This window comes from Cornus florida, unplaced genomic scaffold (genome assembly GCF_030987335.1).
Source record: "Cornus florida cultivar Cherokee Brave unplaced genomic scaffold, ASM3098733v1 CherokeeBrave_3.0.0_Hap2_Chr04, whole genome shotgun sequence".
NCBI classification, from domain to species: domain Eukaryota; kingdom Viridiplantae; phylum Streptophyta; class Magnoliopsida; order Cornales; family Cornaceae; genus Cornus; species Cornus florida.
Window position 1 is genome coordinate 105,199,919 of NW_026775574.1, and position 15,457 is coordinate 105,215,375.

Genomic DNA, 15,457 nt, shown 5'->3' on the forward strand with positions numbered 1-15,457 from the left:
GAATTCTTGTCAAGTTGTCGGTGCAAGTGGGAGGGGGACTGAACACCCACTCGAGGAGTTGAGCGCTCTACCAACCAGGCCACTGGGTAATAACCGTTGGACATTGAGATTTGATAGAGCTGAAGGGAGAGTTATACAGCGAACAGATGAGGCAAGGAAGAGCCAGGAATGGAGTCTAAGAATATGGTTAAAGCACTAAATTGGGTTTAGGGGGAAAAAAAAAAAAAAAAAACACGGTTAAAAACTGACTTGGATGAATGACATATAGAACTTAAATCTTAAAAACCAAAATATTGAAAAGGATGTTTTGACATTTTGAATGGTTTCACTGAAAATCATTTCAACATATACTTAAAGAAAACATTTCCATGAATATGAGTGCAGTCGACGTGGTATAAAGAGAGCAAGAAAAAAAGCAACAAACCAAGAATATCACAAGAGAACCTTGAATTACTACCTTATTAACTATACAATTGTTAATACATCAGGCCAATGTGGTATTCGGATCTGATTCAACTACAGTACAGGGAGTACAGACCAATGGCATACACTTTCAAAACAAGACCACTTCAAGCAGACATTGTTTTTAATTCTGATGAAGGAGATAACATAATAAGTTTATAATCACCATAAATTTATAAGGGATCATCGTAAGAATCATCCTTTCTTCGGTGAGTCTGTCTCAACTCGCGTGTGTCCTTGAGAATACTTCGTCCACCATAAGTAGAATACAGAAGACAATATCATCACCCCAGCTGCACATCCAACTGCTATTCCAACAAATCTTCCTATGCGTTTCTTGTCGCGATTGGAAGAACCCAAACCATCGGAGACTATAAAAATAATCAAAAGGCAGGGCATGAGAATCAGTAAAAAGTTTGTTAAAACATTGAAGATGAAAGTCTGATGAAGTATGTGATGTGAGTTAGGACCTTGAGAAACATGGATGGCTGACACTAAAGGTCCGTATGTGCTTTGAAATGGAATGCAGCAACTGCCTCTCCCAGCCCAAAAGAAATGGATGTCCATGATCGTGTTTGTCACGTTTGCCTCAAATGTTTTTACCAACGCTCGCTTGGATCCACCTGCTTCTTCTTGAATGTTGAAATCTTGAAGAACCTTTTCGCCCTTTATGTTGGAAGATCATACCAAAGAAATTCATGAACTCAAAAATGATACAGGAACAATACAAATGGTATGAAAATTATTAGCAGCATTAAGGAAATTCATGAACTCCAAATTACTGAATCCAAATATTTAGGCATTTTTGGCACTTTGTAATTGCATAGTTATAACAATCGCGGCTCAAGTGGTTCCAGGCTAGATGGGGAGAACCGAGAACTTGATAATCAATTTGGGCGTGTCTTTCTGATACTTAGATAAACAAAGATACCCAGACCTATTTTTAAACTCAATTTGACAATAAAGCTTTGTCCAAACTAGTAGAGATCGGCTACGTGAATCTTGTTTTATCATTTTGTTCAATACCATTCATTTCTATATTGTGCGTTGTAACTTCAAAGTACCTGAATGTAAACATCAAATAAGCGCCTCCCCAGACCTTTCCAAGATCGAGTGTCTTCCATTTGGATCTCTGCAAAGTGAAGGTCAATGCTGTATTTCCCATTCTTCAAACCAAGTCCATAGTACCTCAATGAGCTCGGCGAAATCCTGGCTGTTTTATATAGTTCAGACTCTAAAGTCTCTGTTATTTGGGAATCTGTATTTGTTATATATCGAGGTCCATTTGGGTTAGAAATGAAAATCCCAGTGTTGCTTACTGCCCACTGATTATCAGAGCTAGCATAAAATGAGGCAGCCCCCAGTGTTTCTGAATCATCATCAAATCTGATGCCAGATGCAGATACTTGTTCTGTGCCTCCACATTTGATAGAAAATGAAGCTACAAAGAAAATAAATAAACCCAATGGAATTTCAACATCAATTTAAAGTTAGAAAGAAACACCACAAAAACATTCATCTTATATAGAACATTATCACACTTCTTCCCCCTTCCTTTTTTTTTTTTTTTTTCTGTATTATTTATTATTTTTGTTTGCTACTTATTAGCTATTAACTTGTATGGTTCCCTTAATCTGGGGGTGCTGGGAGACATAAATTGGGTACAACCCTAACTTTTGGCATTATTTGCACAAAATGGCCATCATTAGGCTCGAACCGGCATTATCAGGTTTGGCCTGCTTGATAGCCCAGTGTTTACCACTGCACAAGCAATCATGGATTGTACCTCTTTCCTTTTAGCTGCTTATCAGCTCATGATATATATATATATATATATATATATATATATATATTTTCTCTTTTTGGTAGGTTATCAACTCATGAATTGAATTACCATACCTTGTTTTTATAAATAAATTTTGAGTACTTAGAAATTTCAGCATCTAAATTCCCATATTAGCAGTTGAACTCATTCATCAAACTAACTCCTATACATTTTTTCATGCCACTTTTGCTTTTGAAAGTATTGGGAACAACTCAAACAATTAATCCCCACTTATAATTAACCGCCCATAATAAAAACTATCCTTCTTTCATCCTTTCAGTTCTAGACAGTTGAAAAATAAGATAAACATAAAACACATATTTCAAACATGGTTCAGCAAGTTAGGAATACAAATTGCATTGTTCACCGTAATAAAAGAAAACATGAAAATACAACAGATGAAAAATGCCATTTTCAGCCAAAATGAGAAAAATGGTGCTACTAGCTGTCTAAAATAAGAATACCTGTTGAAAGAGTTGCCAATTCCAGTTAAGAAGGAAATCTTAGTAAGAAAATTAGGGAATGACATAAATTAATTTATTGGAAAGACTAATATGTGAATTAAAACAATAGCAAGCACAAGATGACATTCGTTGGAAAAAAGATAAAAACATCACGCATAATTGCGTAAACTTTTTTTACGATACAATTTGCTCATCACAAGTTTCTTTCTACCATATATTAATTACCATGCTAAGGGAGGGCAAGTGGGTGAGTGGGTGTGCTTTTTGCTGCGGGGTGGAAAGAAAGAAAGAAAAAGAAAAAAAAAAAGAAGAAGAGTGACTTATTCAGGAATCAGTTTCCACACAGAAATATTTTTTCAATTACAGATATGAACCTTGCTAGTCTCTCACAAAAACAGAAGCTGCAATTTGGAAGACTAACTTGGAGCAGCAAAATGACTTTCAAGAACAAGACCTAGAAACTCTTATTAATATATATAGTACTTTCTGGACATCCCATAGGCACTGAACGGGAGTCGAGTCAGTTTATCATGTTACATAGCATTTGAAATTAGATGAATATGTTTTTTTGGTACAGATGTCTTAGGGTCTTGACATGTGCCTTTGTTTCAAATGCTAAAAATCAACTGTGGTACTCCATTCCACATTATGGCTCCATTATAGATAACGAAATTCTGTTTCAAATGGTATGCAACAGAAATTGAAGTGATTCAGTTTATGCAAAAAATAAGGTAGAAGTCATTCTTCTGAAGTTATCACTTAAAATAACTTTAAAAATTACAGTATGGGGTGAGTTGGTCTGAGGAAGCCTTCTTTTTAGAAGGGCATGTACTTACTGGCTGGAACTTTGTTACTGCACTTGTTATTGTCTAGAAGGCAATGCAACATCCCGGATGTCTTCCTGCACCAATCAATGTTAAGTAAGGAATTTTACAAAAGAAGTGCCGGGATTAGTTAACTGATTTGACTATTTTTCGATAAACAACTTCTTATTTAGTCCTAACTCTACCCTTATTACATGAAAACTTCCAATAGCGCACCCCAAAAGGGAAATTAAGGCCAGTAGATTCTCATGATACTTGAGGGAAAAACATTTGTAAACAACCAAAGAATATTTTGGAACATATTTTCGGTAGAGAAGGTACAGATTCCACCTGTTGCAACTAAGAAACAAATAAAATTAGTTCAAAACTTTCACTTGCAGACCTTGGCGATTGTTATATGTTCATTAGAATTATTTTATTTCACTTCTGTCAATTTCAAAAATTCAATACATGAAACCAAGAACATACTCTGATTTTCACCACACAATAAATAACAAAGGACAAAATTAGTTAAAAACGTCAAAATCATGTAACCTACAGCTATAAAGCCTATAATTTCTAGCATGAAACTTCTATATGAAGTAACACTTTGAACTTTGAAGTGCATAAAGTCATAACTATTATAGTGCCAGTGTGCCACAGTAATCTCTGTAGTTGAGGTCATGGCTAGTAGGATTATGAGGTAACTTACCCGTCCAGTAAACTGTCTGCATTGATGGAAGTTCCAACTACATTGCTGAAAGAAAGAGTAGTTAGTTTTTGGCACCATGAAAACTTACAAGGTAAGCTAACTACAGTTTCCAAGAGTGGCATCACCAAATTAATTATTTACTTGATAATACTAATGCAAGGGTGAGCTTGTAAAGCTTGAAGAGATTAACTTACACAGATAATCCTGCTTTGGCAGAATGTTGTGGTAAATTTCCGGAGATGGAATTGAAGGAGACATCTCTGCCACATGGTGACATAGATAATGGATGGAGTTAGAAGCATGAGTGAAATGCGAAAAGAACCAGAAACGGGAATGAAATTTTTTTATGATGGCTTTATAGAGTCGCCATCAGATATTGGTCTACTACACTTGCCACCCACCAAAAATTCTTCACAGGTATTATGAAATTCATCAAGAAGTATCATCACGCGCATGTCCAAACAACATTCTGATTTTTAAATTTATTAACCCGAACATCAGTCCTATGGTGATATTTTGCAGTCATTAGCGAGGCCTGTTTAGGTGCACCAAGGAAGATAAAAAGTTGCCACTATTTTTCTACATATTCTGAACCCTTTTGGGCATATATATGTTTTGCCTATAATAGTTTGCTCGTGCAATTTCTGTTTTTATTAAATGAAATCCGACGGTAATGCATAGCAAAAAGAATTGGGAAGTTTGAGGCAAATTTGTCTTGGATTTGATTTTCTTATTCTCATCCTATGCTCCATTTGGGATCATGTTCAGCACATTGCAACTATCCCTTTTAACTATTTCAAAAAAGGAGCAGAATCCAAAATTCAGAGATCAGGACTTACAAGGCAACAAGCTTCTGAGTTACAATATTTGGAGGTAGCTCGCCACTCAAGTTATTACTTCCGAGATATCTGCAATATATAAAAAGCATCTTTCATGGAGGATAATCGCACAGCTTGATAACAATATAATGAAACTAAATAAATCATGAGTCCAGACAGGAACACATGCATGTTGTTTATATGCATATGCAAAAACATTTTTAATGGGGTGCTTAAGAAGGGGAAAGGCAGTTAAAAAAATGCTATTTGAGAGCGTAAGAATCCAGAAGCAATAATTCTCTTTATCAATCGAAAATGAAACTTTGGAAAGGAGTTTCTCATTATTCAATGCATTGTATGTCATTTTATTGTGATATTGGCAGATAAAAGGTTCCTACAAAATTTTCTTTTTTCTATGGATATCAATCCAATAAATCATCAGTCCGCACAGGAAATATGGATATCAATCCAATAACCCAGAAAGCTGCCTCCTACAAAATTTATTTTTTCTATGATATTGGAAGATAACAGGTTCTAATATTGCAAATTTTCACTCTTTGAGAGCTGTTACATCAGTTGTCAATCATACCAATTTTCTGGATCTAGTCTCCTAAATGGAGCAAAACCTAAAAGTCGGTTTAATCATGATTTTTATCTAATACAATGCTTCAATCCTCATTGATTAAGAAAATCTCTGCCAATTATTGATCCTCCCAAAGTGTTGTCTTGTTTAGTCAAGAAAAAAGCCAACTATATACCGAAATTACATGACTGGTGGTTGCTGAAGTGTTGAGGAACTGCAGTAATTTTGAAAAAGGGTATTATTTTTAAATTTTCAATTATTATTCAACCGTGCATTCTGGCTAACTTTATGCCTCAGAGACCAGTGGACCATTTACTAACTCATTACAATTCTTTCGAAAAATTGGATGTATTCAAGTTTATGTTGTAATCTTATACTCATGTTTAGGGTAGTACTATTATATTACTGATTTTGTAACTTTATCAGAAAACTGTATAGAAACTACCAAATAATGAATAACTTACAAATATTGTAGTGAAGCAAAGTCTTGGAATGAGTTTGGTATTTGACCTGTCAACTTGTTGAAGCTCAAGTCCCTTTCGTCATAAATATATTGCAACAAGAAGCATAATCAATAGCTTGTATTGAAAAACAAAAAAGATGATGACTAATAAAAACGAAAATATAAGCCAAACTCCATTGGGGGGACAAGAAGAATGAAACAAACTAAGACTAAAAGAAATGACATAAAGCAACTCCAAGGATATCAACATGAATAGAGCTGCTTCAATGTTGAGGTAACATACAGGGATTGCAAATTCGAGAAGGTGCCAAGTTTTTCTGGGAGTTGGCCAGCCACTCGAGAGTTTCTCAAGGATCTATAGCAAATATAAATTGGTATGTCAGTTGTAATAAATAACTGAAAATGAACAGAAACTATGAGAGAGAGAGGGAGAGAGTTGCAAAATCTTACAGTGTTGACAAACTTGTCAAGTTCTCCAAGAAGTTAAGCGAAGAATCTTCCTCACTAAGATCACCTATTCTCCTGTATAAGAACATGAGAAGATCAGAAGCAACTTGTAATTAAAAAAGTTAATCGGATTTCCACAAATTGGGTCCTAAATTCATTTTACATGTGCAAGAGAAAAATTAAAGAATATCAGTTGATACAACCAGTGCCTGATATATCTATAAGAACAGACCACTCAGTTCAATTCATGTGTGAAGATTAAATAAAAATTACCGCAAAATTTTTCTGTTTAACCATAAAATTATGCTGTTGCTGGTAATCACGGTCAACAATAGTTTCATTGATTGGAACATGTAGCATGGTTTGTGTACTTTTTTCTCATTGGATGTTCACTCTTGGACACATCAATTTGAAGTACAATAATCCAAAATATTTCCACAGTTCAATAAGCCTATTTGCTTTCTTAGTCCAATCACTGGAGAGTGTGGAATTACTCATATGAAGCCAATAAGGAAAAGCCATGCCCTTCGGTGATGCGCTTGTTTTATATAAAATTAGTAAAAATGTTAAGAAAGCTACTCCAGGTCCTTACAGGTCAGCCAGTTTTGTTAGAGCACCATAACTATTCGGAATTGGGCCTTGAAGCATTGTTCCATGTATTCTCCTGTTGATGACACAAAGGCAACGGCCAACATATGTTACAATACAACCACAAAATCATCATCAAATGTAAAACAGAACATAGTGTCATGCATACAGGTCCTTAAGAGCTGTAAGAGTTCCAAAGAATTCAGGAAGCTTTCCAGTAAAACGATTATCGAATGCCCACCTGAAACAAGAAAAACACATTTGAGCCAAATTTCCTGTACAAACCATCACCCCTAAGATACTAAGAGATCACCATATTATTTATTTAAAGATAGTGACAGAGAAGTACATAATCTCGAGGGATTTCAAATTTGCTAGTTCTAATGGGATCGGTCCACTCACTCCGCTGCTATCAATGTACCTGAATGAACAACACATGATTAATCAGAATAATGACCAAGAAAATGAGAAACAGAATAGTCAAACAATACATATTCAGAAGGCCCGTCCCCTTTTACTGATGAGCTGAATGATAAAAATTGGTCTGAACCTGTTGTGGTTCATTAGTCCCCCTAGAATTTTTCGGAACCAAATTTCAAGCCAATTAACCTATCTTAGCCATTCACCAACCTTATCATGTTTCTCTAAATTAGAAAGATTGGATAGTTTTCCTAGAAGTGTCTTTTAAACACTTCCGATGGAATAAACATACAGCAACAACAACAACCATGTTTCCATTATGCTCTATTTAAGGTCATAGCCTCAATCAATTAACATGAACTTATGCAATATAATTTTGACAAACTACTTACAACTGCTGTAACAAGGTTAACTTTCCCAGCTCAGTGGGTAAGGGTCCATTCAAATTGTTCGAGCCAAAACTTCTGTAATAGGAAAGAAAATCAAATTAATGACCCTAAAAGGGAAAAATTACAAAATGATCAAATGTGTGAAGGAGAAAGATATTTGCTTACAGAGACAACAACTTGGTGAGATTGCCTAGCTCGGGGGGTACTCGACCAGTCAGATTGTTTATGCCTAGGCTCCTGTTTCAATCCCCAACATATAGAACACAATGGTGAAAATGGGTTAACTCCAAATATTCAAAATAACTAATGTGGATCAAAGATTGTAACAACTTGTTCATTGCAAAAAAAAAAAAAAAAAAAAAAAAAAAAAAAAAAAAAAACCAAGAATAGTAGGGTTTCAAAAGGTTTAAGTGGTAATTACAGGTATTGCATATTAGATAACTGTCCAATTTCAGCAGGGATGGGCCCACTTAGTACATTTTGACCAAGATTCCTGCATCATGATTCAAGATCATTAATTCAATCATCAAAAGTAGAAGTGACAAGTAAAAGCTTAAGATGTTGTTCTCTTACAAGTCCCTCAGTTCCTTTAGCACAAATAGTTCTGTGGGTATTAGACCAGAAATGTCCAAAGCATATATCTTCCTGAACAACACTAGAATCAGAAAATTTCTTGTAGTATATAACAAGAATGATACAATTGAGAAAGTGTTGGTGATGATGATGATAAACTGACAGATGGGTAACATGGCAGGTGTTTGCTGTGCAGTAGTCACACATGATTTGGGGATTCGCATTCTCGGCTGCCCATGTTGCATTCTTGGTGCAGGGGTCAATTGTGAAATTTAACTTTGTACTCAAATTCCAGTCAGCTATCATCTTATTAAGAGCAGCCACTGAACAATACAAACAAGCAAACAATGAAACTATACACCAGCCTCAATTAATATACATAAATACAAACATGAATGCATAGATATATGAGAGAGACCTTCATCTGGAGCAGTGGCTGGTTGTGCAGCTACAATTTCAAAAATAGAGATAACAAAGAAAGAGAAGCTCAAAATCCCCATAACTCACCTGCAAAACACACACACACACACACACACACACAGAGTCTTGACTATAAGTAATTGAAGTACTAGGCCGGCTACTAGTAATAAAAATACATGAAGATTCGTATCATCCAAAAAACAAAAAAACAAAGCCAGGAAAGTTAGATTTTTCTTGGCAACAAATATATGTATTATCCAAAAAACAATAAAACAAAGCCAGGAAAGTTAGATTTTTCTTGGCAACAAATATATGTATTATTTTTAAATTCTTTTTCTGGGTAGTGCTCAATGCACTTCTTTGACTATACTGTTCATATTGCAATTGAATATGTGGACCATATAGATAATAGACCTACACATGTTGCACACTTTTCTATATTTGAGTTATTAGACAGTTTCAGTTTAAACTCTAAAGTAAACGACCATTCTCTTATGTTTTTTTATAGACCTTGACAATAACAGGGATAGCAACCTTTTGTCCTTTCTGTTTGTCTCTCTCTCCCATATTTGCTTTCATCAAAAAAGAAATACCAATGGTCAGATGGACCAACATCTAGATTTCTGATCAGACAATGGGATAAACCCAAATTAGTGCAACAAAGACAAAAAGGGTAAATTTGTTTTTTGTTTTTCGCAATGGAAGGAAATTTAGTTCAAATTAACCGAAAAATAAATTGGATTGAATTGGACTAATAAGCTACGTAGGATTCATATGCTCATTGTGGAATTTTCTTTTTTCTTTGGCTGTGTGGTCCGAATAGAACTTAATTAATCAAGTCCATTATTGTTTGATCTAAGAACATGTGCAATTGATTCATAGCCACCATGGACTAGCCTTGACACCACCAAGTGTTGAATACAAAACCTCTATATAATGTTCTGAGAGATCTTATGTCAACTCAGCTATTCCGTGTGAATTTTAAAATTGAAAAAAAAGAGTACAACACGAGGTCTTACCTCGGAGTCACCCAAAAAAATAAGAACATCCCAACAAGCATGACAGAATTCCAAGCTCCCATACCATCCAAAGTTGAACTCCCACAACCAAATTTTCAAACAAACATCGAATTCTGAATGACTAAACTTCTCTGGGTAAATTTATCAAATAGTTTGAAAGCAGCATCGACACCAATATATAAATATCTCTGACCTCTCTGGGTAATTTTATCGAACAGTTTGAAAGCAGCATCAACACCAATATATAAATTTCAAGTTTAAGCATTAAAAATAGACAATTTGGAATGAAATGACACAATCCCAATTGCTTCAACAATCAAGAAGGTGAAGAAGAAATGCAATGTAGTGGTAAGGTTTGTTTCCAGTGACTAGAGAGTAAAGTGGCAATGATAATTGGTGAAGTCTCGGGATATTGATAGCTGCTGATTTTTAAAGTCATGTACACTCAAACCCCGTTTTTCATGCGTTTTTTTTTTTTTTTTTTGGACAACTACAGTGTCTATTTTGACAATAAAAGTATATTTGGTGCGGCTTGTTTTATTTTACGTGCTAAAATACTTCGTGAATAGTTGACAATAATCAAAACACCAAAAAAATATTTTTTCTTATTTTGATAACTGTTCATGGCCCAAAACTATAACTATGCATGTTTCTATTTCCGATATTTCCACAGAAAAACATTGTTCTCAATCATGCTTCCTATTTTTTTTTTTAAAACACTCTTACAACAAAAATATTGTTTCTGTTTTAATCAAAAACAAAATGCCTAAAATAAAGCGCATGTCAAACGGGTCCAAAGGAATAATTGTACCCTATGAGTACTTCTTCGCCTTCCAAATTATAAATATATATATATGATAAATAGTCCAACTTTCATACTAACAGAGTCAACAGACTATTTGATGTGAGTGGGGATTAATCATAATAAAGTCATTCTATACATTACATGCCTCAACTTTCGGACTCCTATCACAACTCCGAAATACTCCATAGGTATTAAAGTTTCCATAGTCTAAGGAAAATAAATTTTTGTATACTTATTATGTATAAGAGATGCTATTTGGTACTTGCCAAACATGATTATATATAAATTCAGTTTAAAATACATTCCACAAACTCTAGTCTGTAAGGATAATAACAAGCTGGTGCAAATTTTTTTTGTTTCCTCCCTAATACCACAAGCATTTAAGCTACTCTGCACACAACTTATTTTTTACAATCACTCATACATGCTAATTACTATCAATTAACTCCTGCTAAAAGTAGTAAATAAGTAGATCGAATTATGATCTGCAACTCCATCATCCTGCACTCCTGAGTATCTCCATACGCTGCACGGACTCGATGAATGTTCTGCCAAAAAAATCATCATTTTAGCATCAATTTTAGATACCATCTTCGGTAAGCAAACTACTAAGTATATGTATGCATGTGTATATATTTAAATGGCATGTTCTTGAGATATAAGTCTCCTATTATGACAGTTTGAACATATATATATATATATATATATATATAAGGAATTATTACATATAAATGGTGTTAATAACCCATATTTACTATTTGATGAAATCAAAGTCTTATAGTTTGGAAAAAAAAATAAAATTAACCAAAATATTAATGTGGACATGAAAAATCATTATTCATTTACCAAAAGGTACAACTTCTAGGCACATGCGTACCATTTTTGGTGCACACGGGTAACAATTTTTTGTCATCAGATATCACTTTTATTTTAGGTATAGAGGTATCATTTTTTGTGCACATAGGTACTACTTTTGTGCACACATATACTAATTTTTTGTGCAGCACAAAAAGTAGTACCTATATGCCTAAAAGTAATCTTTTTTGACAAATAAATATTGTTTTTTTTATGTTCACGTCAATATTTTGATCAATTTTATTTTTTCAAAATTACGAGATTTTGACTCATAAATATGAGTCATTAACATCATTTATATGTACTAATTCCTATATTTCAATTGTTGTTCAATATTTCCATATGCTTAAACGCAAATTAGATAACCCACCAATTGGTATATGGTCTCATGCAATCCCATATACATATTGGCGTCATGGTGTGTATATATCTATATATATATATGATTGTATCAACTAAAAGTAGTGTATCAACATGTAAGTAGTGACTGGAGAATATATATATATATATATACACGTACTGCCATGGAACATCTCCTGCAAGCAGCCAATCTCCGTCTTTATCTTGATAAGTGAGTGTATAACGGACACCATCTTTGTCACTTTTTTGGTCTATGCACACACAAAAACAGAGCCAACCCTGTTAAACTCTGTTTCAAAACTTCCTAGAATATATATATTGACAATAGTGTTTAGATGGGTTTATGAAATTCACTCATTAGTGTGTGCGTGTGTGTGTGAATAATTGAATCAATGGACTTACATCTAGCAAACATGGTGATCAAGGTGTTTGTAAGTGTCCCATAAGAGTGATAAAGCCTTAGATCAACTTTTCTCCCAATTGCCACTCCCTCCATTTTCACCTTCACATACATAGAGTTTGATCCACCTCTTCCCCTCTCAGCCGTCCGATTATTATTGATCATGATCCGACCAACTTGATGGTCATGATCAGATAACAGCTTCTTCCTCCATGATTTTATTGGTGGCCATCCCACTACCTGATTTTCCTCTCCCTTAATACTACTGCAATTTCAATATTCAACGAGTTAGATGGGGTAGCCAATATGGTATGGGATTGAATTATGCATAATCAAATACATGTATATATGTATATATACATAATTTTCTCTATGTAATAATGTGTTTCATGTCATAAATTATCACTTCTTTAGTGTAAATTTCTATTTTTACTCGTTAATTTAATAAAAACTCTAAATTATTAAGCTTTTAATGAAAACGACGACTTAAATGTATTAAATTATTTTTAAAAATTTACCAAAAATACTAAAATTCATTAAAAGTTGATATTTATTGAATTATGCAGTAAAAATTATGTATCAGTCCATTTTTTATTTATGTGAGAGTACAAAAATGTCCTTGTCTGATGTAGTACAATTGGATGGTAGGACGAACTTTTAATGTCTCCACAAAACATATTCAGTATATTGAGTGTAAACCCCGTGCCCAAGTGTTAATAGGACTGATACCAGTGGAGTCCCACTAGGTCATTAACAAATAAAATTAATGCTCTGTTTTTGTTTTTGTTTTTGTTTTTTTTTTAAAAAAAAATTAATACTTGAGAAAGAATTTGGTGACTTGGAGCTAGAAGAAAGAGGTCTAAAATGGGCTGGGCCGACCCCAAAATACTCAGGCTGGGACCGACCGGAACAGCTAAATCTTCGGGCTTATACCTTCAAGGCCCATCATCAAGGATATTTAAGCATTGGGCTTAAACAGGTTGGGTTTGGGCCTTTGAAAAAATAAAATTTGAAAATTAAAATTGATTTCCAGACTCTGAACTTTATTCTAGAGGGACACATTGAACATGATAAGAAGAGAGAAAAATTAGTTAGATTTGATAGAAATTCATTAGGAGAAGAAAAAAAAAATAGAATTCGATCGAAGAAGGTAATGTAAAAATTGTGTGTGTGTGTGTGTGTGTTTTTTTTTTTTCCTAGAAACATCTACGATCTTGGTGTTTAGTTAAAACTTGTATAAATATCCAATTCGCTTTTATCATAAATATATATATATATATATATAGCTTTGTAATCTTGGTGATTATATAGTGTATATATATATATATATTTTGAAATTATATTTATAAATAAATCCAAATAACTACTACGAGTACTTACTTGTCAGAGTTGACAACAGTAGTGACTCTTTTGTTTGGTCCATTGGGATCATCATCTTCTTCTTCCTCGTTTGGCTGGCCATTCCACAGCAATAAAGGCAGCAACACTTTGTCAGAGGCGTTGTCATGTGATCCAAACGCCTCATACACACTGCGTTTCTTTTTCACGTAGTAGACGTCCTTCATTGGATTTTGGGTTGGAAGTGCCAAACTCAATTGAAGCTCCATATCCAACAATACACAACAAACAAATTAATATATATATGTGTGTGTGTGTGTGTATATATATATATATGATGGATCAAAAGAAAAGAAAATTAATGGGCCAAGACTAGACGAGAGCTTTCTTAAAGTACACACTAGTTTATATGGAGCTACCACTAGTGCTTGTTTGTTTGAAGTTGATTTATAATATTACACATATACATATATGTGTGTGTGTATATATAGTGAGAGAGAGAGAGAGAGAGAAGGGGGGGAGATGTAGAGAGAGAAAGTTAAAATTTAAGGAACATTAATGTCGGGTATAGAAAAGGATGAAGTCAGGGACAAGATTGTAGTTGGGTCGGGAAAAAGTGTGGCAGGGATGAGGACAGGTGAGGAACTGATGCTTTACCGTGTTAGGACCGCTTGACCCATTCCCTTCTTTCACTCCTAACCCCAACACCTATTTTCTCTGTGTCCCCACTTCCATTTTTTACCAACCTCTCTTTCACACTCACACACACACACACACACACACACACACACACACACACAAAACAAATCCTGGTGTAGTTAATTTAATTCTTTGGTGTGAAGAAAAAATATTTAATTCTTCATATAAATATTGACCAACTTTACCTATTCTTTTTAATTCTGAGTTGAAATGTATACTTTGTCGAAGTGATAAAATGTAAGGTTTTTAGTGTCCCAGATCTTAAATTCGATTTTTTCTCTCTCAATTTGTTACTTACTAGTCATTGTCATGCAAATATAAACCTTGCCTGTTTCAATACGATTGGGTCATATGGAAGTAAATTAACTAAATTAATTGGGATCAGTTTTTTTCTCTCTTTTTTTTTATAGATTTTTTCACTTGCGTATTAGGGGATGGTTGCTAGTTATAATATATATATATATATATATATTCTTAGCAAGAAACTCACACGCGTTGATGAGATATTATTGAATTAACTACCATCCTTGGTGATTCACAATATGATTGAATAATGTGAAAATGAATTAACTACCATCCTTGGTGATTCACAATATGATTGTATAATGTGAAAATGAATTAACTAGTGTTGCTTCAATACTTCAAGTATAAATCCATTAACTAATAATTAAAAGAAAATTTGAATTTGATAAAAATTGAAAGTTTTATTTTAAATTTGTGAAGTGCGACCACTTAGCTAGACTAAACGTACTTTGACAATTTGTAACACTAATTAAGTGCGGCCGGTGAAAAATAGGACCAACTGGAGTAAAATAGGTCAATTCTATTATTTGAATCGGTTTGTATTAGGTCTTATCTCAACTAGGCTCGTCCCAATTTATTACATTTACAATTTACAATTAGGGGCGGAGCAGGCGTATGCCAGGGGAACACATGCCCCTTGGCCTGCGGTCAATATTGAGTGCGTCGGCATACCACGTCAATGGTATACCTAACCAATGAAAATTTATATAT

At 34.1% G+C, this 15,457-nt stretch overlaps 1 protein-coding gene across 1 annotated transcript; it reads right to left on the bottom strand.

Moving 5' to 3' along the window:
- Positions 1-430: 430 nt before the first annotated feature.
- On the bottom strand, positions 431-14,251 carry LOC132305507 (probable LRR receptor-like serine/threonine-protein kinase At1g56130). The gene is made up of 23 exons (XM_059803142.1): positions 13,787-14,251; positions 12,409-12,671; positions 12,167-12,257; positions 11,297-11,339; positions 8,966-9,050; positions 8,711-8,870; positions 8,548-8,619; positions 8,396-8,467; positions 8,140-8,211; positions 7,978-8,049; positions 7,515-7,586; positions 7,335-7,406; positions 7,170-7,241; positions 6,581-6,652; positions 6,414-6,485; positions 6,132-6,203; positions 5,106-5,174; positions 4,461-4,526; positions 4,267-4,311; positions 3,588-3,652; positions 1,527-1,903; positions 933-1,128; positions 431-833 (listed from the first exon to the last, which is right to left on the bottom strand). Exons 1-23 carry the CDS (start codon positions 14,011-14,013, stop codon positions 658-660), a joined length of 2,583 nt encoding a protein of 860 aa, XP_059659125.1. The 5' UTR covers positions 14,014-14,251; the 3' UTR covers positions 431-657.
- Between the last annotated feature and the right edge of the window lie 1,206 nt (positions 14,252-15,457).